At 54.6% G+C, this 25423-nt stretch overlaps 2 protein-coding genes across 4 annotated transcripts; one reads left to right on the forward strand and one right to left on the reverse strand.

The window, feature by feature from the left end:
- The first annotated feature begins 89 nt into the window (after positions 1-89).
- Positions 90-5541, forward strand: IGFLR1 (IGF like family receptor 1). 3 transcript variants are annotated; one of them, XM_036013332.1, is made up of 6 exons: positions 90-1563; positions 1865-2373; positions 3031-3234; positions 3731-3915; positions 4176-4485; positions 4615-5541. In XM_036013332.1, the coding sequence occupies exons 3-6, from the start codon at positions 3078-3080 to the stop codon at positions 4938-4940; spliced, it is 978 nt and encodes a 325-aa protein (XP_035869225.1). In that variant the 5' UTR covers positions 90-1563; positions 1865-2373; positions 3031-3077; the 3' UTR covers positions 4941-5541. The 3 variants fall into 3 exon arrangements, with proteins under 3 accessions (XP_035869225.1, XP_035869226.1, XP_035869224.1); XM_036013333.1 differs by having other exon boundaries at positions 3037-3234; positions 3731-3777; XM_036013331.1 differs by lacking the exon at positions 3731-3915 and having other exon boundaries at positions 90-1050; positions 1468-1563; positions 2305-2373.
- KMT2B (lysine methyltransferase 2B) lies at positions 5458-24910 on the reverse strand. The gene is made up of 37 exons (XM_028529723.2): positions 24554-24910; positions 23404-23476; positions 21171-23158; positions 20859-20972; positions 20615-20765; positions 20159-20438; positions 19942-19997; positions 19424-19702; positions 19018-19112; positions 18647-18745; positions 18396-18509; positions 18110-18256; positions 17911-18006; positions 17375-17492; positions 16732-16845; positions 16382-16566; positions 16217-16306; positions 16022-16126; positions 15816-15889; positions 15119-15234; positions 14931-15022; positions 14714-14851; positions 13854-14012; positions 13530-13650; positions 13374-13452; positions 13111-13271; positions 11821-12048; positions 10445-11738; positions 10274-10351; positions 10087-10196; positions 7440-7577; positions 7280-7354; positions 6999-7176; positions 6592-6699; positions 6391-6474; positions 6144-6273; positions 5458-6051 (listed from the first exon to the last, which is right to left on the reverse strand). Exons 1-37 carry the CDS (start codon positions 24908-24910, stop codon positions 5776-5778), a joined length of 8100 nt encoding a protein of 2699 aa, XP_028385524.1. The 3' UTR covers positions 5458-5775.
- Between the last annotated feature and the right edge of the window lie 513 nt (positions 24911-25423).

Genomic DNA, 25423 nt, shown 5'->3' on the forward strand with positions numbered 1-25423 from the left:
CAACACGCAAGCGCACTATAGAGTTTCTGAGGGCAGAGAAAATCTACACTTCCCAATGGTCTTAAGCAACGGAAGTGATTTAAGAGAAGAAAGCGAGTGTTAGAGGGTTCGGGTAAAAATAGCAGAATATTTAACTTCGATATCCTGGACTGAGGACACGTGAGAATGGGTGCAGGCAATGGCCATCTGGGGGCCGGGAACGCCGCACTTGGTTTCCTCGTCGTAGGCGGAGTGGGACGGTGTTTCTGGGGTATCCGGCCTCCTGGCCCTCGGTTCACCTCTTTTCCGGGTTAGCTGCTCTTTTTAAGATCGGGGTCAGTTGGCTACACTACAAACCGACTTTCTGGCTCGGAGCCTGAGGGGTTAACGCCTTGCGGCTGTTCCCCGCTTGCTGTCCATCATTACGAGGTCCCGCCTTTTCCGGATTTCTTAGGCCCACCCTATCGCTGGCTTTTTTCCTGTCGGACCTGTGCAACTTCCTCCCGCAACCTTCAGGCCCTCCTCCCACGAACTTGGCCACGCCCCCGAACCTACAGTCTACACCCCTGGGTTGTCTCTCACTTCTTGGCCCTCTTCTGGTTTCCTTAGGGACAGGCATCGCTGATGTATTCAGGATGCTTAGGATTCTTTTCTGGTGCAAGGTCCCACCCCAACCTCTTTGCACGTAGTACCTCCTCTTTGCTCACGTCCTGCCCCTCTTAAATTTATTCATAATGTAGTGATGCTCAACCTGCACTGGAATCCACAGAACACCTCCCAAACCTAGAAGGATCGCACTGTGAGTGAGGGACCGGTCTTAGGGGAAAGAGACCTCAGCAGACCATCCCCTGAGTCTACCCTACCCACCTCCTCCAGGTCATGTAAGCAACGTGGAGGTGCAAGAACACATTTCTCTGAAATGGTTGAGTTTCTTGTGGGCCAGGAGTTCAGCTGAATACCTCCTGGTCTCCGCAGGAGTTCCTGGAACTGCAGGAGAAGTATGGAGAGAGAGATTGAAGTGATGAATGTGTGCAACACTTAGACCACCTCATGGGCAATGTCTGTGTCAAGGTGCCTGTTTCCCCCTCATTAGAGCTCAGAGGTGGAGGCATTTCAATGCCTAAAGGCCACCACTGAAGCCCCATAGCTTGAGGTCCATCACTAAATCCAGTCCAGCCCCAGCACTACTAACTAATCCCCTGAATATTTCAGAGTTGGCTGACCCTGACTGGCTTTCCAGTCAGTTTCGGTGTGAAGAGGATGTCGAGCAGACAGCTGAATTCAGTAACTGTTCGTTCAATGGGCAGGCTGAGCATACTGAGCTGTCTCCTGTCACTGACTTCTGGGAGTCATGTTGTTGGCAGTATGAGATGGGGCATGGCAGTACTGGGGTGGGTTGGGCACCTGGAATCCCAGACTCCTGTGTGTGTGTGTTGGTGGGGCTGTCATTCATAATGTTCTTCATCCATCCATCTATCCTCAACCCAGAGAAAGCACCGTTGGTGGCCTCTGCAACTTCATTCACCTGCAACCCACCTCCCAGAACCTCAGCCAGCAGCTCTATGGGCAGGAACCCAGGGGCAGGTATCAAGACTTCTCAAATCCTAATGCTCCTATACCCTGAAATGAACCTGATCCTATGCCCCCAAACAATGTCTCAAGCCTTTGGTATCCTAACACCAGCACTGAGCCCCCATTCCAAGACCAGCACCTAAGTCCCAATTCCCAAATCATACTGAACCCCAAACCCATCACCAGCTTGGATCTCTAATCCTGAAATTAGCCCCTGAGTACCTATCCTGAGACCACATCCAGGAACTCTAGTTACTTCATCACCTGCTCTGCTCCATGCCTCTAACCCTCCTCTCCCCACTCCTGTCCCCAGGGCACCCCTGAGGTCTCATACCCACCACCATCCCCAAGAAAGAAACCAGTGATGTTTCCCAGGTGACTAGCATGGCTGCTTCTGAGATCCTGGCCCTCTTGTCCTCCACACCTGACAGGCACAGATGTTCCTGGCCAGAACCTGTCCTCAAAGCTCCCTCAAGTTCCCAAGGTCATCTTTCCCAGCCTCTGGGGTCTATCACCCCTCCCCTAATAAAGTTCTGTATTGAGGGTTTAGAGCTTGAGCCTAGCCTTGGGCTGGAGTTTCCTTCCTCCTTCATATCTGATGAAAAGGGGAAGTAGGCGGGTATCTGGCCACAACTGCAGCTGAGAAGCTTCAGTAGACTAAGGTCCCAATGCCCTAAAAATCCCCAAGTGGGACTGGTGGGCCGGGGCCAACTTGTGCTGGAAACTTCAGCACATCCATCTGAGGCTTTTCAGGGGGAAGATACCTGGTTGCAGCAGGTTGGAGGATTCCCAGCCCAGAGGAGATTGGGGTTAGGAGCTAAGGTAAGGTCACTTGGAGTTGAGTGGGAGTCTCTAGTGGATGAGACCTGGGTCCTCCATCCCAATTCCCTGAGATGAAAGTTGATAGTACCTAATACTTAAGTTTACCATGCGGCAGGTGCTGTCCTAAGAGATTTTTATTTTATTTTATTTATTTTTAGAGAGATGGGAAGGGAGAAAGAGGGAGAGAAACATCGATGTGTGAAACATCAATTAGTTGCCTCTTGCATACCCCAACCTGACCTGGGGATCTGGCTGGCAACCCAGGCATGTTCCCTGATTCAGTCAAACCAGCAACCTTTAAGTTTGCAGGCTGACACTCAGTCTGCTGAGCCACACCAGCCAGGGTCTAAGAGCTTTTTTTAAATCATTTTTTATTTTTCAATTACAGTTGATTCTAGTAAAGGTTTTAATTCTTCATAATAACCCTATGAGACAGGTGGTATTAGCCTACTCTATGGATGGAACATAGCAGAAGTGGGATATGTAGCCACACTGGCTTCAGAGCCCCTGCTCTAGCAATCTTGAGGCCTTATGGTCTCTGATAATGGGCGCCAGAAGGACTGGGGGCTGGGGGTAGATTCCTGACTTCCGCAGGGGCCTAGGGGGTTCCTATGCCCTCATATCCACCACTTCCTTCTCCCTGGTTTCCTGGAAAAGTGTCAGAGGCGCTGTGGCGGAAAGTCCTGTGGTTGCTGGCTGCCCGGATGGGGCCCCAACGCCTTCTCTTGTCTGCGGCACTGTTCTTGGCCCAGACTGTGCCACAGGAAGCCTCCCAGCACTGTGGCCGCCTGGAGTACTGGAACCCTGACAACCTGTGCTGTGGCAGCTGTCTGCAGCGCTTCGGTCCGCCCCCATGCCCCGGTGAGGAGCAGGAATTGGGCATATATGTACGCTTATGTATGCATATGTTTCTGCTGAGCAAGGGGATGATAGGAAACCAGAGGACAGAGGTTTGGGAGCCTCGCTTTGGGGTAGAACTGGTGGGCCTTAAGCACATAAGGCAGGTATGGGGGTTGAGCCAGTGAAAATGGGTTACATGAGGGCCACCACTAAGGTTTTGTGGCCTGTTAGGTGGAGTACAGGCAGTGAGGGAGCAGTGGTGACCTATGCAAGTCAAGTCCCTGTATGGGCGCAGCTTGGTGTAGAAGCAGGAGGGGCATTAAGGGGGTAAGGCGTGTGGAGAAATGGTTCCAAGACTGTCAGGGCAAGTGTTGGGAGGGAAGGGTGGAGGGGTGGACAGGTCTGCTAATGGGTGGGCAGAGTACAAGGGGTGAGGCCTGCTGGGGTAGGACAAAGGAGAATGGACCTTGCAGAAGTGGATCTTGGAAGCTACATATGAAACCTTGTCTTCCACTAGACTACGAGTTTTCGGAAAACTGCGGGCTCAATGACTTTGGTGATCACGTAACGCACCCCTTCAAAAAATGTCCTCATGGGCAGTGCAACCCCGACAACGCAGAGCTATGTAGCCCCTGTGGTGGCGGAGCCAGTGTCCCCACTCCTGCGGCAACCCAGCAGCGGCACCAGCAGCGCTGCAGAGAGGTGCTGCTTGGGCTAGGGTGTAGCTTGTGGGAGGTGGGGTGGGCGTGGTCTGGATCAAAGGAGGTGGGTAGGCTCCCACTGAAGAGGCTGAGGTGGGGACACAATTATCTGGAGGTGACTAGTTAGGGCTAAAGTAGTGAGCGGGCTGGATCAGGCAGGGATGTGGCCCTGGGGAGGATTATGAGGAGGGGAGGTTTGGGCTGAGGAGGTAGGAGTGGGCAGGGTGTGCCTCCTGCGTCATTCCAACCCCCTATTTCCAGAAGCCGGCTCCTACCAAAGAGCCCTGTCCCCTGAAGCCTGGAACACCCAGCGTCCTGAGCTCCCAGGAATCCAGCTCACTGACAGTTTCCAGCCCACCATGGACATCTGAGCACACTGCCCCTTGGCAGGCCTTTCTAACTATTGCCCTGCCCCTGGTGCTGGTTCTGCTTGTGACCTCAGCCACCATCCTCCGGCTTGCTCAGCGAAGACATAGCTCCCACCACCACAGGAAAGCTGTCCACCCTTATTCTGATATTGCTTGCAGTGATCCCAACATCTCTCCAGGTTCTCTGGAGGCACCAGAGGCAGGTGACTGACTCAAGGAAGGTGTCTGCTTCCATTCCTGGGCAGGTGGTTGGTTAGTCTTGAGCATGCTGAGGGAAAGATGGACTGGGAAACTCACCCTTTTGCCCTTTCATGCCTCCTTTTGTCTCCCAGAGCTGCCAAATCTCACATCACAGCCCCTGTCTCGCCTCCTGGATGAGCTGGAGGTGCTGGAGGAGCTGATTGTACTGCTGGACCCTGAGCCTGGGCCAGGTGGGTCATTGGCCTGTGGTACCACTCGACACCTGGCTGCAAGATATGGACTGCCTGCTGCCTGGTCCACATTTGCTTACTCACTGAGACCCAGTCGCTCACCTCTGCGAGCACTGATTGAGATGGTGGTAGCAAGGGAGCCCTCTGCTTCTCTGGGCCAGCTTCACATACACCTGGCCCAACTAGGGCGGGCGGATGCACTGAAGGTGTTATCCAAGCTTGGCTGATCTGGGGCACACCAGGCCTAGCACTCCATCAGGATTCCCTTGAAATGCCTGTTGGTGGGGGGAGGATGACCCTTGGGTGGATGACCCTTATTTCCTTGAAGAGCCTATTCCCTACCAGACTCATTAAGGTGCCTTCTCAAAACACAGTCCTATTGGGGACAAGATGTCCTCATTCCCCAACCCCCTCAGAAAAGGTCCCATCTACCCTACACATAAGACCAGATGTGGGAAAGCTGGCCTCAGGTGCCTCTGGGGAACCAGGGTCCCCTCTTGAAAAATACTCCTGCTACCCTTGAGAGAGCTCATCCACAGGAAACCAGCTGGGTTCTAACTAGTAATATGTAGAATATTTGTTGCTCTGAAGCCTTGACAGGTCCAACAACTTATTTCTAATCCTGAACAGTGGCTTCTTACCTACTTGTTGAACTGATGGTTTCCTTGGCTCAAAATGGGTGGGGCACAGAGAAATAGGAGCTCCTACCTGCCCCCAGCATCATAGAAACTGGAAGGCCACCTCTCCAAACATTGACAGACTTTATTGTGGGGGGGGGTTCCCACCTGGGATCCCACCCTCTTAAATAAAAAAGTGCATAGAAAAGAAGGGATTTAGAAATTTTTGTACAATATCTACATTCTGGGCCCCCAGGGCAGGAAAGGAGCAATTGCTGGGTGGGCTGGAAGGGTGGGGAACAGGGCCCTCGACACCTGCATGCCCACATCCACCCTGAACACGAGAGTGGGGGTGAGATGCTCTGGAAGGGACTAGGGAATCCTCCAAACAGGGGTGACATGGCAGCGGGGGTGGCGGGGCAGTTGTGTGTGGGCAGCCACAGTTTCAGTTAAGGAACCGACGGCAGCGCTTGGCGCCACAGTTGCAGGGCAGCTTGTTGCTGGCATCCTCAATGGGGAACTTGTAGTCATAGGTGAGCTCCTCACCACGCAGGATGCGGCGCAGGGCAAAGATGACGATATGCTTCTGGCCTTCCACATGGATGACTCGAGAGAAGCAGTTGGGTTCACAAGAGTGGTTGATGAAGCGGGCGGCATTGCCATGCATTGTGGCATCCACCACATCGAAGTCATCCATTCGGAACATGTAGCACCCAATACCCTACAGGGACAAGGTGGGGGTGGTCAGGTGCTCTGTTCCCATGGGTAGGTCCTGCTTCACCCACCTCATTCTCATGACCTGGCAGAGCCCACCTTCCCATCGTAGAACTTCTCCCGCTTGTCAGTCAGCACAGAGCGAATGACAATACCAGAGTATTCAATGACCATCTCGCCAGCATCGATGTTGCGCTTACAGAACAGGCCCCGCCCATGGATCGCAGATCTGCAGGGTAGGATGGGCAAGGGGAGCTCAGGGGGGAAGGGGGACAGAACCAAGGCAGGCCCATACCAGGGCACCTCTCATCCACCCAAGGGGCATCCTCCCCCCAACTTCACTAACCTATAGACACCCACAGCCTCTTTGGATGTCTTCTTGAGGTGGCGAAAGCGCATGGCCATGGGCAGCTCCAGGCTGGTGGCACGTCTGGTGGGGGACAGCAGTGTCACACAGGCTGGCACCCAGGAATGACCTCTCCTGCCCCTTGTCACTCTCTTTATGGCCCTTCCAAATGACTCCAGCATGCTGGCCTGCCCTCCATACCTAGTTGATCTGAGCTGCACCTCATCCTCCTCCTCATCACAGGTGGCTCCCTCAGGTAGTACCCTGTGCTGGGAGGCCAGGAAGTTGAACATGTCAAAGGTACACTTCCTGCAGGTAGAAGGGAAAAACGGAGGGAGGTTCATAGCCATTACTTTGAGATGCTACCACCCCTATTCTTGGCCTGGACCTGCTGTTGGCAGAATAGGAGAAACACTACTACTATTGAAGACAGCAAAAAAGGGGAACGAAGGAGGTTCATTCTTCTGATATGAACTCTAGAAATAATTCCCGGAATGACCTAGTATTATTCTCTCAGGCCTCAGTTTCTGATCTGTAGACTTAATTTCTACCCTCAAGATTGCCCACAGGGGTCCCCCGACCCAGGCATCATACCCCAGACCTCTCACCGAAGATACACCTCGGCTCGGGCTGCCCCATGGGGATTCAGGGGTGGCTCTTCCTGGCCCTCTCCCTGCTGGTGGTAACGGAACTTATAATGCTGGCAGCGCTGGGCCCCAGGCAGCTGCTCTGCCAGGAAGATGACAGCATCATGGTGGATGCCCAGGAGCCTTGCCCCACTCATTCCTGAGAAGAGTCAAAGGTGAGAATGCGCAAGTCACATCAGAGACCCATCTTGCCCTCAGGAAGTCATCCCAGCCCCTAAAGTCCCTGTGGAACCCCCACTTACCACTAAAAGAGAGATGTCTGAGCCGGGCATGCCCTCGGGCCTCTTGCACCTTCTCAATTAGAGTTCTCCACGCCCCTGAGGAGAAGGCAGGGCCAGAGCAGACTCAGGATGGTATTCTATGCGAGACCTTCCCTCCCTGTTACCACTACACCTGACTCACCCTCCAAACTCTCTGCCTCCACGCTGAACCCATCCTCACTGCTGATCTCGAAGCGCAGATGTGGGCCAGCGCGTTTCGGGGCCTGGTTCTCTTTATCTTCTGGGGATGGAGGCTCTTCCTCAGAGCTTGAAGCCTCACCTGGTCCCAAGGAGCAGGTCAAAGTAGGTAAGGATCACCCCTCCTGGAGTCAAAACCTCCCGGTTTCCCTCTGCCCTCTTTCCCTGGGCACGAACAGACTGGGTCTGAAGTCCCCTGCTCTAAATGCCCAATGAACCCTGCAGACCAAACTTAATTTTTTCCTGAAGGGTCTGTAGTCCCTTTCTGTAGGACTTCTAGTGGCCCTACAGGACACACTATGGCTTACTCACACCCAGTATACCATAAACTTCCACGCTTCATTCTTCTGTCTCACAAAATGGTACAAACATATCAGTATTATAGGACTGTACTCACAGAATCAAATACTTGTGCATTATGAGCTATTTAAGGGGTTTTTCAGCAGCTAAAGATTTTAAAGATAGAGCAGACAGGATGTACTGATGTAGGAGATGTAGATGTGAGAGAAAGAGAGGGAGGTGTCAAGGAAAACTCTGAGGTTTGGGGCCGGAACAACTGGAGGGTTAAAACTGTTATTTACAGAGATAATGAGGGTTGGGGAGAAACAAGTTTGGGGTAAAGGTTGGGAGCTCAGTTTGGAACATGATGAACCTGAGATTCCTCTTAGAAAAACCTCCCTGGCAACTTGCTGGTTGAGATGGTAAGCAGGCACCAGGATAAAGGAGTGTGGCTAGCAATTTGGAGGCTATTAAAATTAGAAATGGGATTTAGGGCCACAAAATTAGACAAGAGCAGCCTGGACATGCCGAAGTTGACAGGTCGGGGCAATGAGGAGGCACAACCAGAGAGATGAGGAGAATGATGGGGTTCTGGAAGCCAGGAAAGAAAGTGATTCAAAGAAGGAGAAACCAGCCCATCAACTGTTGATCAGTTTGTGGGCTGAGGACTGAACCACTGTATTTGGGTGGAGTAGGGGTAATTTAAGTTTGAGTGCAGCACACTTTAGGAGAGGCAGGACTCACATGGTCACTCTCCCCTCATCATTTCTCTGGGCCAATCTGCCCACATGCCCTCCTTCCCCTAAGCAAGATTCTAAACCTGACTGCTACTGTGTGATCCACATCATCTCTAGGCCTCAATCCTGAGTCCACCTCTGACTTCTACCTCTCTTTAGCTCTCTCCCATCCTCTCCTCCATTCTATTCCCTGAATAACATTCTCTTTGCCTTCTTTCCCAGTGCTCATTCTTGGATGCAGTGCACTACCTAATGTACATGTATGTTTCCTCTACCAAAATGTGGTATGCTCTCTAAGGGCAGTCAGGGACCTGTCTGTCATGGTCGCTGTCACATCATCATGTCCTCTCTGACCCCATAAGCAGTCTTTCAGTTAAGTCGTCTCAGTCTACCTCATGCCACTTCCATGCTCAGCAGCTGTGATCTATGTAATGAGAAAATTCCCATGTTGGGACAGGACTGGGGCCACTAAAAATTCCAAACATCAGGCAGTTTGATAACCAGCTTGCTTGGCTGCAGCCCTCTCCCTCTCCCTGCCCTCCTTGACCTACAGAGTATTTCTCTTCCAGCTTCACTGAGATTGTCAGCCAAATGATTCCAAGTGCCCTCAACTTGTGCACTTCAGGTGCACCTAACCTCACCTCTCTTCCACCTCAGGGGTCTCCTATTCAACCCAAACACCATGCCTCCTCTCACCTCCTTTGCCCTCATCCTTGGCTTTGCTGTCACAGCCCTCATACCAAACCTCTCTAATCTGTTGGCCCTCCTCCTCTAAGACTCCTAGCTGAGCTTTTCAGCAAAGTGGCTGGGTGTTGTTTCGATTTCTTCATCAACCACTGTCTTTGATTCTAAACTGACACAACAGCCTCCCTACCTCGTCCCACTGGCCCACACAGTACATACTAATCCTAGACCCTGGAATGTTTAGGGCTCTTTTTGGCAACTGTGATTACTGACTACTTCCTTCCCCTGGGCCTCTGGGATGCCACTCTCCTCTGACGTCCTTTCTACTGTTCCCACCTGAACTTTGTCTTTGGTTTTACTAGGTACCTAAACCTCTGACCCTGGAAGACTAGGCTCTGAAGCCCTCCCTGGGGTTCTTGGGCATACTGGACAAGGCACTTTCAGAAGCCCTCTCACTTCAAACTGAAACTTCCTGTTTCTGTCACAGACCATGAGCTCCCTGAGGGTATCTCCTTAATTTTAGCACCCAGCCTCAGGCTTGTTCCCAGGTGGGTGTGCAATGTATAACACCCAGTAGTTATTTCTCTTTTTTACTTATTTTAAAAGATTTTTATTGACTGATTTTACAGAGAGAAAGGATAGGGGGGTGGGGGAGAAACACTGATTTGTTATTCCACTTATTTACGCATTCGCTGGTTGCTTTTTGTATGTACCCTGACCAGGGATTGAACCTGCAACCTTGGTGTACTGGGACGATGACACTCTGAGTTACCCTGCCAGGGATCATTAGGTATTTTTCAAAGTGTATCAATTCTCCACTGTATCTATCAGTTACTCAGCTGAGCAAGCACATGGAAGAAGGCAGCGAGAGAGGAAAAGGCCAGCCCCTACCTGAGTAGTGGTGCCACTGGGGTTCAAGCAGCAGGTCAGAGGAACCATCAGGAGCCTGGGGAGGACCATCTTCTGGAAGTGGCAGCAGAGGAGACTGGTCCTGGAGGGGCCTATGAGGAGAGACCTGTCAGAAGAGAGAAGGGACAGAAATCCCAGAGCTTCCAGGGAAAAGGTATTGGCCACTCACCTCAGGCTTTCCTCCCCAGGATCATCCAGGTTGAGAATTCCACGCACTGTGGGCGTTTTCATCCTCACTCGGCTAAACCTGGTGGTGGTGGGGGGAACCACGAGAAGCCTGAGCTGCCTCCTTCTGCCCAAATCCCTTGCCCACCTCCACAGCCTTAGCATACTCACTCACCCGCTGCCACTAAGCCCTGGACCCTGAGGAGGATCCTCCAAGGCCTCTCCATCTTCCTCCAGCCGGGGGGTCTTGCTCGGGGGAGGTGCTGGTGGGGAACGGCCAGAGAAGGTGGACACCCTTTTGACACGGATGGCCTGGCGGGGTGGACTGGAGGGCCCACTGCTCAACACCAGTGTCAGTGGAGGGGGTGGTGGAGGCGGGGCAGGGCGGACCACACCTACCACTGGCAACACACCCAGCAAGGGTCCTGGGGGCAGAGTCCAGGAAGTGGGGGCCGTGGGGGGGATGGGAGGGGAAAGAGGCAGCTGCTTTACTGGAGGGGAGACAGTTTCACCCTCCCCAGCCATCTTTACAAACACTTGGCCCAGCTTGTTGACAAGAATGATTTTGGATGTGGCGGGTTTGGGGGGTTCAGGGGCAGGGCCCAAGCTCAATACTCGAACTCCTGGAGCCCCAGGGAGCCAGGCAAACGTCCGAGTGGGGTCAGCTGGGCTAGAGGGCAGGCCTTGGGGAGGTTGACTGCCATTGGCCAGGGGAGGTACTGGGGGTAGTGGTTCCTCTCTGGGCCTAGTATCTACCTCCCCAGACCCGCCTAAGTTCTTCAATACAAAATCCACAATTTCTGATGGCAAGTCCTCAGGAGGTCGCGCCCTGTCCCCTGAAGCCCCGATGACCCCAGCCCGGCCTGCTCCTGGCCCTGAAGGAGGAGTCCCCTGACCCCGAGGCTGCTGGACAGCCTCAGCCTCGCTGTCTGTGCCATCATCCACTCCGTCCAGCTGTTCGATGCGAGGGGTTCCAGGGAGAGTGCCAGAGGCCAAGGGAGGGCCAGACACCACAGTCACAGGAAAGTGGATGTAGCGGGGGATAGGGCTGGTCTCCTCCTCTGAGCTGTCCCCTGGGCCCCCATGGCTGCTCCCCACTGTCCCTGTGGCCACAATCTCTTCCTGAAAGGGCTCAGTCCCCAGCAGGCTGGCTGCAAAGTCCAGGTCAGCAGCACTCAGTCCTGACACCACCTCCATGTCCTCAAAGTCTGGGCCCAGGTCTTCAGGGGGTGGTGGAGATGGGGTAGGGCCAGGGGGAGCCAGCTCCCCTGAGGTAGGTGTAAGGGCTCTAACGAATGAGGTAGGAGGGGGCACCCTGAGCTGAGGAGAGGTTCTGAGAGGGGGAGAGGCCCGCCGTGATGGTGGCAGCCTAGGGGCCAGGGGGCTGGGACGACGGGAGCGTCTGGGGGGAGCTGGGAAGTCCGGGTCTCCCACTGTAGGGATGTGGTGGGTCAGAGAAGATGGACTTCCTGTGGGGGGAAGGGTCATTGTCAGCCAGGTGCTCCTGCCTCACCTGCCCCATCCCTCCCCTGAATACTCCCAAATACTCACCAGGGGAAGGCAGGGGTCCAAAGGAGACACCCCCCAAGGGCCTCCGGGATGGTGAGTAGTTGGGCACTTTGATTCGAGCCCCTGAAAAGGAGCGGGGAGCTGGTGGAGGGGCACTGCTTGGATCTGACCGAAGAGTGGGGTCCAGGTTCTGAATAGGTGAGTGGTGCTCAGGAGCTCCAGGGATAAGGGCATCTGTATCTGGTGGGGGGTTGACATGATCTGGGGGTTCTGAAGAGGTAAGAAAACGGTATCAGGGATGGTGGGGGCTCTTCATCAAAGCCTTTCCTAACATGCTCTCCCTTTAGAGCCAACTGTACTTTCTCTGCCCCTGTCCCTGACCCAGTCACAAGCACTGTTTCCCAGCCATCACCCTGGACTCAAACCCCTCCATGGCTTCTACAAAACCACCACACGCACCTGGATTGGGGCCCCTTTGTGACCCTTCCACAGCCATCCTTTGCCATCTCCCCACTTCCTGGATCCTATTGCTCTGATTCATGTCCTACATGCCATAAAGGGCACCACCCTGCCTCCAGCACAGCCAGTCCTACCACTTTCTTACCTACACTGTACATCCTTGCCACATCAAATGCATCTGTCCTATCCTGGCACTTTTGGCTCCACCCAACCTGTGCAGCTGGTGCTGCCTCCTCCCAACATTCTCGTTTCCATCCAGGAGAACTGCACCCTCCTCCCCTCTCCACTTCATGTCAGACTCTAACCTGGAACAAACTCCTTACCTGCAAACACAATCCCAATCTCTTCCTCCTCCCATTCAGCCCCCAATGGCCTCTCCCTTTACCAATCTCCAAGCCCATTCTTTGCTCTTTGTCATCCAGTCCTCAGCTACATCCCTCAGTGCCAACGTGGCTGTGAAGGTGCCAGATTGGGAATTGAGCAGATCAGATTAGAATCCTGGCTCCACCACTGTGTTACTGTGGAGAGCGACTACCCTTTCAAGTTGCAGTACAGTGGAGCTTGTACCTTCCTCAGAGAGCTGTGGGGAGCATTACATGAGCACGGAGCCCTGAGTCAGGTGGCCCTAAAGGTGCCTTCCATTTGTACAAAAGTTGTCACCACCTCCCCACCCCAAAGAAGGTAGTATGGTACTCTCCCCTCACTTCCTATGAAATGCTAAGCTTAGCCCCTGGCACAATATTAGGTTATGTTATTGCCATTACAATGAAGAAAAGAATGGAAAGCACCCTGGAGTGTCTTTAGGGGAGAGCAGAATAAAGATTGAGAGCGTGGCATTTAGGGTAAAAAAATGAGGTAGTTCTAAGGCCGTACCAGCGGAAGGGGTAGGGCTGTGCACAATGGTCTGGTTTTCCTCTGCTGCGTCCAGGTGAACTGGCTCTTCCCTTGGCCCCCATGGCCGATACTCAAGAATTCGGCACCGATACCAGCAGCGCCGCCGAGCATCCACTGTGCTCCAGTACAGACGGGAGCACCTGTCAGGTAGGTGTGTGTGGGATACAGGGTCAGGGTAACTTGGGGAAATGAGGTGTAGTTCTGCAGTCCCAAATCCCACCAGTTCCTCCTGGGCTGCTCACTGGTAGCCAATGGGGAAGAGCCGTCCCTCGCAGTCAGAGAGATCAGACAGGGTACCCAAGGAGTCAATTCGGATGGAGCCTACAGGGCAGAAGAGAGGTCAGGAGGATGGGGCTAAGCAGGGTCAAGAAGAGCACCCTAAAGAGTAAGAGGCTTACCAATGAGCACGTTGATGGCATCAGGTTCAAGCCCTGTCAAGAACTTTCGCTTGAAGTTGATGCCCTCAAAGTCCACGTAGACTCGGCGAAGAACATCAAAACCATCAGGGGTCACGATCTCCTGGTGGATGGCAAATGGGGTTGTTGGACTGGTGGTGCATGAAAGGGATGGCAGGAAAGGCTCTACAGCCAGGGACCGGATAGTTGGGGGCTTGGCTAAAGGACACAGGGAGAACAAGAAGCACTGAGAGGCAGCAGGGATCCCTGAGTGGAAAGGGGAAAAGAGAACAGTGGGGAGTTTTATCCCCCATGGTAATAGCCCACCTTGCCATCCAGCAGATCTGTGTGTTTCTGACAGAAAACTTTCTTGTCATCCTGGAAGATGCAGTAACTGGCCCGGGCACACATGAAGTGGAAATTGCTGAGGCATGAGGAAAGGCAGCAGCCCACCGTGGCTCCAGGCTTTAGGCAGAGCTCACAGCGCTGCGGGTGGAAGGGGCTGCTGAGGGGAGAAGCCAGTGACCGGGGCCAGGGCCTGACGCTCAGCATTGCGGTCCTTGAGAATCTGTTTGGACCTCTGTCTAGACAAGCATTTCACAAAGCAAGGGAACTCACCAAACATAACCTCTCACCTAGCTGTATCCAAGGGTTCACATCGAAACTATTTCAGATTTTTTTGAAGCAGAGTGTTGAAAAGTAATAGTTAACACTTGCAGAATGGCATTTACCAGCTTTCTCACATAATTCTAATATAGAACCTGTACTATTTCATTTAATCCTGCCTCCCCTGCAGTAGGTACTTCTATCATTCCATTTCCTGACAGTGAGCTTGAGGATTCTACAGGTCCCACACTGGTGAGGGGGTATTCTGATCCAGGGAACACCTCAACTCATGGGGACATATTAAGAAGTAAATGCCATACTGTATGGAAAGCTTCTAGCACAAGCTCAATCAGAAGGTGATTTTCTAACCTTTAGTCTCCCAGGACAGAGGGCACAAAAAAAGGGTGGGGATGCGGTGAAAGCCACTATCTCTCCCACACCAGAGTCCTGAGACAATACCTAGGACCAGCAGTGAAAGGACGTGCTGTGGTAGAGACTGTAAAATAAGAGTTGTCACCACTGAAGGAGGGGCCCTACCCAAAACCCAAAGGCTGCCCACCTCTCCAAGCCCATGCCCTCACCATCTGCCTCCCTCGAGCCACAGCAGCATGCACATTCTTGAGGGAACCATCGTTTTCCTCAAATACTTCAGCTGACCAAATGGCACAGTTAACATGTGTCCACTCATTCTGCCCGATGTACAGGAGTCGCCCTGCCTCCTAGGGACAGAAGAATGATGTAAGGAGAGGCCTCAGGGACCAGCCCCTGCAACCCAGGGCTTCATGCAGTAACCCTTACCTTAGAGTCTGCATCACCATATTTGAGGCAGAGTGCACACTGACGAGGGTCCTCCAGGTGTGAGAAAGCAACTGAATCCTTGCCTTGGAAAGCTGGAAGAAATGTGGGAAGGGAGGTCTAAAAATCAGGACCTGGAGCCTGGCCCACCAACTCAGGGGCTCTAGTTCCCAGCTCCCATTTCCCAATACCTGCTGAAGGGTCCCCTGGAGGCTGCCCTGATTCTGGAGTCTCTGGTTCCTGCTGCCTCCACTGAGCGTAGACATGGTCCAAGGATGGGGGCAACACGGCATTGGGCAGGACTCCACTGTGGATAGGGTGGGTTAGCATCTGACATGTTTAACAATGGCTAAACTGGGGCCCACTCACAATCTCAGCCCGAACATGCCATGACACCTTTTTGTCCCCTCTCCACGTGGCATTTCCCTCAGTCTCCCAAACAAGCCAGGCCCTCTCATGCCACCTTTGCACATGAAATGCATGTTCCTCATGCCTGAAATACTCTTTCTCCACATCTCAGCTTGGATGTCATCACTTTTAGGAAGTCTTAGGTCTTAGGCTCCAGCAGGCAGCTCCCGTGGGCTTCCTCATCATCACCCTGACCATCTGGGTCATCAGTGCCTGCCCAACCCCCCCAAACACAGCTCACTTACTGCTGTCCCCAACACTGCCTGGCACACACACAAAAAACAAAGTGAGAGCTAACTCCACAGTCTGAATCTTTGTTAATTTAAAACCACTGCGGACTGTCATCCAGGTCCCACCACCATCCAGACCCCAACTCTACTCCTTCTCTATTCTGACTAGTTTGACCCTGGATTCCCATTAGATGCTCCTGGGCTTTGCCCTCACTCCCTGATTTCCTTCCTGTTACCTAGCCTTACTCACTTCGGCAGCCGGGTACTCCGTCGCCAGTACTTGGGGTCATGGGCATCAAACCAGCCGAACGTAGACTCTAGCAGCTGGGGAGTAGGTAATAAGATGAGAAGAACTGGCTTCCCCAGGAAAGTTGACAGGGGAAGGATCTGAAGGACCCATTCTCTCCTCCCCACTACCACGGAAGCCACCCTAATAGCAGCCCCCAAACAGCCCACCTTCAGCAGGAGCCCCTTCATCTGGCCTCCAACCCGGTGCTCTGAGGTCTCTCCTTCTTCCAAGTGTCTCATCAGGATGCTCACTACATCCTCCATGAAGCTGTGCTGTAAGGTGGCTTGTCAGGATCTACTCCCCTGCCCAACCCCAGCCCTCTTCTCCTGGCATCTACCTTTTCCTCTCAGTGTCCCACTCACCACAGACTTATAGTAGCCGTCCTCAAAGCGCTGACTCACAGCCTGTAGATCACAGGGCCCTGGGTGCAGTTGCTTTCCACCTTGTCCACACTGCAAAGAGGGGAAGTCAGCAGGGCTGGTGCTGGGCCTGGCCCCACCCCACCCTGCTGCCCAAGCCCTCCAGACCTGGGTACACAGTAGCAGTGGGGCCGCCACCTTGGAGCTCAACAGGCCCTGGAGCACCTGTTGCAAACCCCCCTGCAAGGCCCCACTCAGGGCCTCTCGCCAGCGGGGGTGTGTGGCCCCAGCACACGGTCCACAGGTGTACAACACTGAGTCTGGCAGCCCTGAAAGGATCTCATAGTCTTCATCTAGAATAGCCAGGGTGAGAAAGGAGAAAATGGTTTGGGGCTCCCAACAGCTGCCAAGTTGCCAAGAATTTTTAGCCCACCTGTCCTCTGTGGGCCTGTGGATGGGAGCAGGACAGGGATCCCCACTGGGCTGAGGTTCACACCCCTGGTACTTCACTTACTCACCCGAGAGCCCCTCACACTTGGCATGCACCCAGTGGTCACACTGTGCACACTGCATCATCTTGCTCTCATAGTCATTGTCTTCATAGCAGCGTGTGCAGATTGGGCAGTAGTTTCCTAGGGAGAGAGAGAGAAGAGGGTAAGTCGGAGGGGCTGGGCTATTACCTGTCCCTCCGAATTTCTGTCATAGGGGTAGGAGCACCATGTTCATGGGCTTCCTCCATTATGGTCCATCTTGGGTCTCTAGTATTCCCAGAAAGCAGGCTGAGGATAAGGCATCTTTTTTTAAACCTGCAGCCCCCATGTTTCACAAGAAATAGGGCCTTGCTAAACATGGTGCCTGAATAAATGAGGAAAGCCCAGGTTTTCAAAGGGCTCAGTGGAGACTTGAGTCTCCAGAAAGAATCTCAGGGACTACCATGCAGATGGGGCCCCAGGCCCTCCACCTCCACTGCCCTCAGGCTGTGTCCCCATTTTTATGTACTGGATGGGCTTCTATGAAAGAGTACCATGAACAGAAAGGAATATTACATAGCTAAAAGGGTGGAAAACCACTAGAAGAGAGCATCTGTTCTAACTGCCTGTGTAGGAACTGGCCCACTCCCCGGTGGACCCCCAGGGCCCAGGGCCCCTGCCAAGTCCCCACCTTTCTCATAGAGCTGGGTGCACCTGGGGCAGAGGCTGTAATCTCCAGACCACTCGACGTCCCAGTTCTTGCCTGGAGTTGCCCCACAGCTTTTACAGCGCACACAGGCTGAGCAGATCTGGGAAGGTAGTGGGCAGGGCAATGTTAGGGGTTGAGCCAGACACCAGGCTATAGTAGTGCAAGGGAAAGATGAGCAAAGGGGAGTGGATGGTAGGCAGAAGACAGACAAGAAAGGAAGGGTCAGAGAACAGGAGAGGAATAAAGCAGGGAGACTGGTGATGGGAAACCTGGGAGGAGTGGAGGTTAGGCTAAAGCAGGGGATTCTGAGCTTGGGACTATGGAATCCATGGTCCCCTAAAAACGTTACATTCAAATTCTTGCCTATGTGAAATTCCTAAAGAAAAATGTTGTTTATCAAATTCTCAAAAAAACCTCCAACTTTCCCCTGTTCATGAGTCCTAGCCTAGAGCAAGGCTGAGGATGGTGGCAGCATTAATCAGAACTCCAAACCAAGAGGTGTGGGCCCCATCTCTCACCCAGTGGCGCCTTTTGCGTGTGGCCCGGGTTGGGTAGCTGGGCCCCAGGCAGGCTGGGTGGTAAGCATGGCGGCAGCGCTCACACTCCAAGAGGTGCTGTTAAAAAATTGGAAAAATACAGCAATGGCAGGATCTACTGGCACAGGGATACTTCTTTCCTCTACTCCTCCACCAAACCCCTTGGCTCCAGGGCCCGAACCTTGGATCCTCGGCCTTTGCGCCCACAGACATGGCAGAACTTGCAGCGGCGGCAGCACCAGGTATCATGATGTTGGGGCAGGGGCCGCTCGGCTTCCTCCAGGCAGAATGGGTGGAAGGGGTCACAGCAGACTTGGCAGAACACCAGCTGGGAATGGAAGAGTGAACAATAAGCACAGTGTGAGGCCAGGAGGCCAGGGCGTGAGAACCTGTTAAGGTGACCCAAGAAATCAGACAGTAAGGGCTAATGGAGACTTGGGAGGTTGTGAAACAAGGCAGAATCCAACCTCATGCAGGCCTTTGCTGGCACACAGCAAGCACACCATAGGTGGCCCCCCTGGTACGGAGGTGAGCACACTCAGGCCTCCCATCAACCACACGTTCTCCAGGTCACAATCCTCCTGATAGAAAAAGAACACATGGGATCAGAGAACAGTTAGTAACATAAAAGTCAGTTCCATCTTACAGTCCTGACTTCTCACACATAACAAGTTTCTTCCAACTCTAGTCCTTGCCATCCTCCCCCCCAATACCATACCTTGAAATCCACACGAACCCGGTGCACACCATCAGGGGACTTCTGTTTTCCAGTCCAGCCATTGGGAAAAGAAGCAAAAGGACCAGGGGCCAAAGCATCCTAGGGAGGAATGGTGGTGGTCAGAAGGCTGCCCACTTACCTCTACAGGCTTTTCTCATTGTTACCCTCTCCCAGTCTGCCTGACCCTGTCTTTTGCCCAAATCTACAGCTTTCTAGGACAGGCTTGCCTCACCTCCCAGGGCCTGTTTTCTGGTATGAACACACCATGGCACTCAGATGAGCCTGTTACTCTGACTTGCCAGGAAGCTTCTGGAGGGCAGGAGCCATGTCTTCCACAGGGCTCAGGATTCTTGGTACGGGGCTGCGCTCACCTTGTCCAGGCGCCTCCGAGCCTTGAGCTGCAACACAGGCTGCAGGGTGGGTTTGCGGGGCCGGCTCTGCTCCTCAGGCTCTGGTACTGGTAGCTCTAAGCAAGACACATGAGCAGTGAGGTTCCCTCTCCTCCCTGCCCCACTGTCCCTCTTTCACAATCCCTAAATATTACCTGGATGTCCAGGGCCTTCTTTAACCAAGGGCTGCTAGGATTATCCTTAGTTAGGCCTTGCTCAAAAAGCTACTAAAAACCCCACACACCAGCTCCCCTGTCCACTTAAAACTACTTCCTTCTCTGCATTCAGCTACTTTCTCTACCACACCCATAGAGTGCTGGAGTCAGAGCCCTGTCCCTTTCACACAAAAGACACAGGGCTAATAGAGGAAGCAACAAGCAATTCGCACCATTCTCTCGTGGGGCCCGACGCCGGGGAGCAGGAGGACCCCCAGGCTCTGAGTCATCCGAGTCCTCGAAGATATCATAGGAGGGTCGCTGTTTGACGCAGCGCCGGGCTGACTTGCGCTGCAGTAGGAGGGAGTCCTGCTCCTCGGGCCCTGGGGGGGCCACCACCTCCTCCCGGGGCCCCCCAGCTCCCGCCCCCCGGCGTGGGCCTGGAGGACCAGGGGAGGCCTCAGGAGATTCATCGGAATCCCAGGGCAACAGCGTCTTCACTATCGTCCGGCCTGTGGGAACAGGGGACTTAGTAGGATCCAAGCTCAGCCAGGGACATGGGACATTTGGATAGAGAAAACCCAGAAAGTGAGGCAGAAGAGAACAAGTATGAGAGAAAAACAAAAGCACACAACAGAAAGAGACAAAGGTGGTACACTGCAAAGATAAAAGGAGCAAAACAAATAAAACATGGTTTCTTCCATACCATGAATCTAAACAAGGTTCTTAAATGCTCCTCAAAACCTGTTACCTTTTTTAGCCAGCCGCTCCATCTTCCGAGCCTCTATCTTGTCGCACTTCCGGTATCTGGGGAGGGGAGCAGCACGTCACCAGGGTAGGGGACTGGTGGTCTGGGGGAAGAGAGGAAGCTCTCCACAAGGATGCCAACTCCACTGCTCTGGCGGGGCAGGGGGCCTTGGTGACAAACAACCGTGGGTGGAAATAAAGGCTGAACCCTGGCTACTCACACACAGCACTGCTTCTTGGTGTTAGGGCCCCCAAATTTGGGCTTGTCCAGGCAGTTGACACAGGAGCCACAGTCCTGCACACGCAGGCAGCCCCGACAGTGTCCACACCGTGCCATTCGCATCTTTTTGCCATGATGGGAGGGCAGTGAACGCCGGGGTGTATGGGCCAGGGCTCCTCCAGACCCTGCAGGCTCTGAGTCTCCCCCAGGTCCTGTTGAATCCACCTTTCCCTGTTGTGACTGTGATGGGACACTCTCAGTTTCAGATGCTGATGACGTATCTAGTGCAGTGGAGAGAAGGAGATGGAGCTACAAAGCCACCAGGCCTATCTCATCTGTTTTTTTCCTACACCTCATTCAACAGGCCCTCTGGCCACTCCACTAGGCTGTTGGTGCATTCATTTGCTGCCAGATTTGACAGAGCTGTCAAATTTCCCCAGAAGACATCTGCCCCTACCCTCTGTTGCAAGGTCCTGCCGATCCCGGAGAGGGAGAGCACTGAGGCGGGGGACATCTTCAGGTACCATGGCCCGAGCCTGACCCAGGGCCACAGCAGCATGACGGCAGACATGTTTGATGCGGGGACCTTGCACTGGGGATTCAGGGCCCTGGGGGAAGAGAAATCACAAACACATGTGAGATGTTGCCACTTGTGCTCCTGCAACACACCTCCTTCAGAGGGCCCTCTACCCACTCCATACCGATGGTCTCTCTCGCTTAGTTTCCATCGATTCATCTTCAGACTTGACAGAACCTCTATCTGAGATCTGCTTGACGGTCCCTACGACTTCCTCCATCTGCCCTCCAGGACTTGGCTGGTGGGGAAATAATAAGCAGGATCAGAGACTGGAAGGTGAAGATGGAACCAGGGAAGGAATACAGGAAGCTAAGGAACAGGGGAGGACTGGCTCCAAGGGTTCCCTCCAAAGTTAGAAGGACGCAGGTGGCTAATGGATTACAGGGCTTCGAGGCTAAATGTCTGGGTGCAGGGGCCTGGCCCCTATCATGCTTACCAGCATCAAAGATGCCACCTTCTGCTGCTGCTGCTGGTCAATCTTGAATAGTTGCACCTTAGCTCTCTTGAGCAGGCTGAACATTTTCTCCTCTACACCAGACAGTGGTAAGGAACCCATGCCTGTAGTCCGGGCCTTTTCCAGTGGTGGCAGCTGCTGTGGTGGCGGCTGCTGTGGTGTTGGTGCCTGGGGCAGCAGCTGGGTTTGCAAGACCTGTAGAGGCTGCTGTAGCTGAGCCTGAGGTTGCTGCCCATTGTTCAGAGCTGGAGCCCCAGGTGGGTGCACCTCGGCCTTAACAGGGTTGGTGACCACAGGGGCAAATCGAGGCAGGCTGAGATGGTTGGTGCGGCCCACTGCCCGTGGCTCAGGCTCAGCTGGAGATTCATCAACGGGAGGCGGCTCTGGCTCAGGGGCTTCAGGGGCCCCAAGAGGAGGAGTAGTAAGCACCGATTCATAGATCTTCAAGTGGGCTTCACTTGGGGTAAATTGAGGGGCCCGAAGGAGCAGGGGCCTCCGGGAAGGAGTGACAGGAGCAGGGGGTGGGGGTGGGGGTGGGGCTGGGGGAGGAGCAGGGGGAGGAGGGGGCAGTTCCCGGGTCAGTGAGGTCCAGCGAAATGTGGGTTCCCTTAAGATGGACCGTCTCTTTTCAGGGAGTGGGACTGGGGTAGATAGAGGAGTTGGGGTACATGGTGGAGAGGGGGCTGGTGCTGGTTCCTGGGGGGCAAGCGGGGAAATGGCAACAGGAGGCCGTGGAGTAGGTGAGACCTCCACCTTTGGGGGTTTGGAGGGGTCTTCATCCATAAATCGCCGGGGTGTCTTGATGACACGGGAGGACCGGGCACTCACCACAGGCATAATAAACTGTCGGATGTTCTTCAGGAAGGTGGTGCTTTTGGGGGCCACAGTGGGGCTGTCTTCCACAGAGCCTCCTGTGGTGGTGCTGAGGGTTGTAGTAGTAGGAGAGGTGCCCTCTGGTCCTGCCCGAGCAGCTTCCCGCTCTGCTCGTTGGCTGGGAGTCAGGGGAGGCCGGCCCCTCTTCCTGGAGCATGTAGCTGGGACCATGGGAGGGGATTCTTCCTGCTCCTCCAGGGCAGGAGGTGGAAGAGGGGATGGTGGAGGTGGTGGGGTCACTGAAGGTGGTGGAGGGCAAAATGGGAAGAGTGATATTGAGGGCGATGGAAGAGGTGGGGGAGGTGGAGGGGTTGGAGGAGTCAGGGGTGGTGAGGGCAGCTTTGACTCTTCCTTGTCCTCGGCTAACATCACCTCTTCCTCAGCTACAGCTCTCTCTTCCTTCTCTTTCCCTTCCTCCTTGACTTTCTCTTCTTTCTCCTCCACTCCCTCCTCCTCCAACTTCTGCTCCTTGTTCCAGCAAGGGCTGTCTCCCTGTCCAGATTCAACTTTCCCTTGGGGGGCATCCTGCCAGCTTTCCTCATGTCGATCTTGACCCTGACCTGATTCAAGTCCCAAGGACAATCGTCCCATCTTCACTCTTTTGGCCTTTGAAACAAACTTGATCACGAGGGGGTGTCCGCCTCGGCCTCGGCCTCGGCCTCCACGGCCTCCTCGCCCAGACTGTCCTCCACGTTTAGGGGTTCCAGATCCTAGGCCAGGCCCCTCCTTGTATTTCCAGCTGCCAGTTCGGTGTTTTACTGGAACCACAGGAGGTGAGGGCTCAGGTTTGGGGATTGTCACAGCTGCTTCTGCCACCATTACTGCCTGTTGCTTCTTCCTGCAGGGGCCTGCTGGCCGGCCTGGGGGCCGCCCCCGAGACCGTCGGGGGGTGGATGACTCACATGCCCGGCTCCGGGGGGCTGGGGGTGCCTGGGCCCGCCGGAGAAGTTCAGTCAGTGCTTGCACCATCCGTTCCGTGCCCTCCTCACCCCGTTTCCGGGCAGAAGTCTTTGGGGGTGTAGGAGTCACATCGGCTAAACGAGGAGGCGGAAGGGGGGTCATCTTATGCTTGCGGCCCCGGCCTCGGGGGGCTCGACCTAAAAGGAGAATAGGTGTGGGGAAATGGGTCAATCCAGCCCTGTGGACTGAGGAACACGCTCCAGGAGGGCCGGTACTAAATCTTACTTGTCTGTTTCCCCCACAGCCCAGCATAGCTTGGGCTTTGAACATAGAACACACTCGGTAACTGATGAAGACTTTAGTTGAACTGGGAAAAGCTGACACAATGAGTGAGAATAACATTCTTATAAAGCTACAGAGGTAGAGTTTCCCCATCACTCACCTCGCTGGGACCGGAGCGCAGAGCGCAGGGAACTGGGGGCCACATCTTCATCTGAATGAAAACCCTGAAATTCCTGATTTAGGGGGCCAAGGGTGGAGGGGAGAAACAGCAGTCAGTGCCAAAGCCCTTGTTCCACCAGAGACTCAGGTATTGAGGAATATCCCCAGCTTCCCCCTAGTGGACCCTTATTTTCAGAGAAACTAAAAAGTCTGGAAGGTGAAGGGAGTGAAAAACAGGGTCTCTCCTTCCTTAAGGATGAAGACAGAGTATTCTGAACTCCCACTTCCTGTGCCAGACCATGCCAGCACAGCCGTCAGTGGTTCACAGGTGCAGAAGGAAACAGAACAGGGTCTTCTCAGGCCAGGCAGTAGGTACTACCATCAGATTCCCTTACACTCCAACTCAGAAAAAAAGTGGAACCTCTGTTTACATTCTCTTGAGCTGTAGTTTCTTCCAGAACGAAAATGAGAAAAGGGCCTCCCAAGCACAGTGTGTATCAAATGTTTACCACATTAGGATCCCCACACACTCCTGCTTTTTCTGAGAGGCTGAGGATAAATCCTGAGCTGAACTCAGACCTGCTAGAATGCCCCATCTTAGCCTTCATTTCATTACTCTTCAACCTGTGCCCCTAAGAGGAAGCCCTCCACCATTCTACCCTCTCTCCACTTTAGGTCAGAAGAGGAAATGGGGCACTGGTGAAACCAGGGCTATGTCACAGGTTATGAGGCTGGGCGGGGCAGGTTACAGGTAAGAGCCCAGGGAGCCCTAGCCTGGGTCCACTAAAGCCAAGCTGCTGCTGTCAACCACCACTGGTTAGGCATGCAGTCCCCATTAACTTCCTCACCCAAACCTCTACTGCCTTAGCTTTGTCAACTACCAAGAAGGATCAGCTCAGAACACTTCAGCATAACCCGCCACGGGCCCAAGAGCTCCTTTGCACCTCAGACCTCTCTCTTCACTTATAAAAACCCTTCCACCGACAGCTCCGTGCAGCCTACCTCCTCCTATGCCTATTTCCAGGGCCCTTTCTCTCCGCAGGGGCCCTGAGAATCTCGCTTCCCCACATCTCTCCTGTGGGCCACTTAGACCCCTGGAAGCCCCCGGCCTCCGCCCAGCCCGGCGCTGGGAACGCCTCCGACCGCCTCACCTCATCATCGGATTCCCCGTCACTGCTCTCCTCCTCTGGCACGCAGCCCCGGCTCGGGCCCCAGCCGCGGCCCCGTCCCCTGCCTCGCTGAACGCGCGGGCCGGCCCACAGTCGACGGAGCCGGCGCAGGCCCCGGCGGAGCCCCAGCAAACGGAGCAGGGCCGTGTCCTCCCCTGGCTCAGCTCCGCCCGGCCCCGCCGCGCCGCCGCCGCGCCGCAGAGCTACCCGCACTCTCTCGGCCCCGCTGCCCCGACCGCCGCGGCCCCCTCCCCCACCGGAGCCTCGCGGCCGGCCCGGGAAGCGGCCCCGCGCGGAGCCAGGCCCCGGGCAACTGCCGCCGCCCGCCGCCGCCGCCATCTTGGCACCGTGAGAGGGGCCGGGGAGGCAGGGGGAGGGGCGGCCCGAAAGCAGGGCCGGGGGGAGGGGAGGGAGAGGAGGGTGGGAGAGCCGCGGCTCACGACAACAACCCGCGCCGCCGCTGGTCTGGCGGGAGCCGGGGGCTGGGCCGGCTGCGCGCGGGGCACCACGGGAACGGGAGTCCGAGGCCGGTGAGCCGTCACCTTAGACCCTGTCTGAAGAGCAATAACGCCGCGTCGTGGCCGGAGAGGGGTGAGGCGCAGGGACCTCAGGGAAATGTAGTCCAGGCACCTCGCTCCTTCCGCCGGGAGCTAAGGCCCGCGAGAGCTGGGTCTGTGGGGACCCAACCGGACCCAAAGAGAAAGCTAGCTCCGGAGCCACTAGGAGGTGTGGTTTTCGCCCCAGACTCCTCCCACCGTTCTTGTGTAGGCCAGCGGCCCGCTTGAACTACCACTCCCAGAATGCAGGGTGCTTCTTACCCTGGGAAACCCGAAGACGTTGGGAAATGAAGTT

Source organism: Phyllostomus discolor, chromosome 12 (genome assembly GCF_004126475.2).
Source record: "Phyllostomus discolor isolate MPI-MPIP mPhyDis1 chromosome 12, mPhyDis1.pri.v3, whole genome shotgun sequence".
NCBI lineage: Eukaryota > Metazoa > Chordata > Mammalia > Chiroptera > Phyllostomidae > Phyllostomus > Phyllostomus discolor.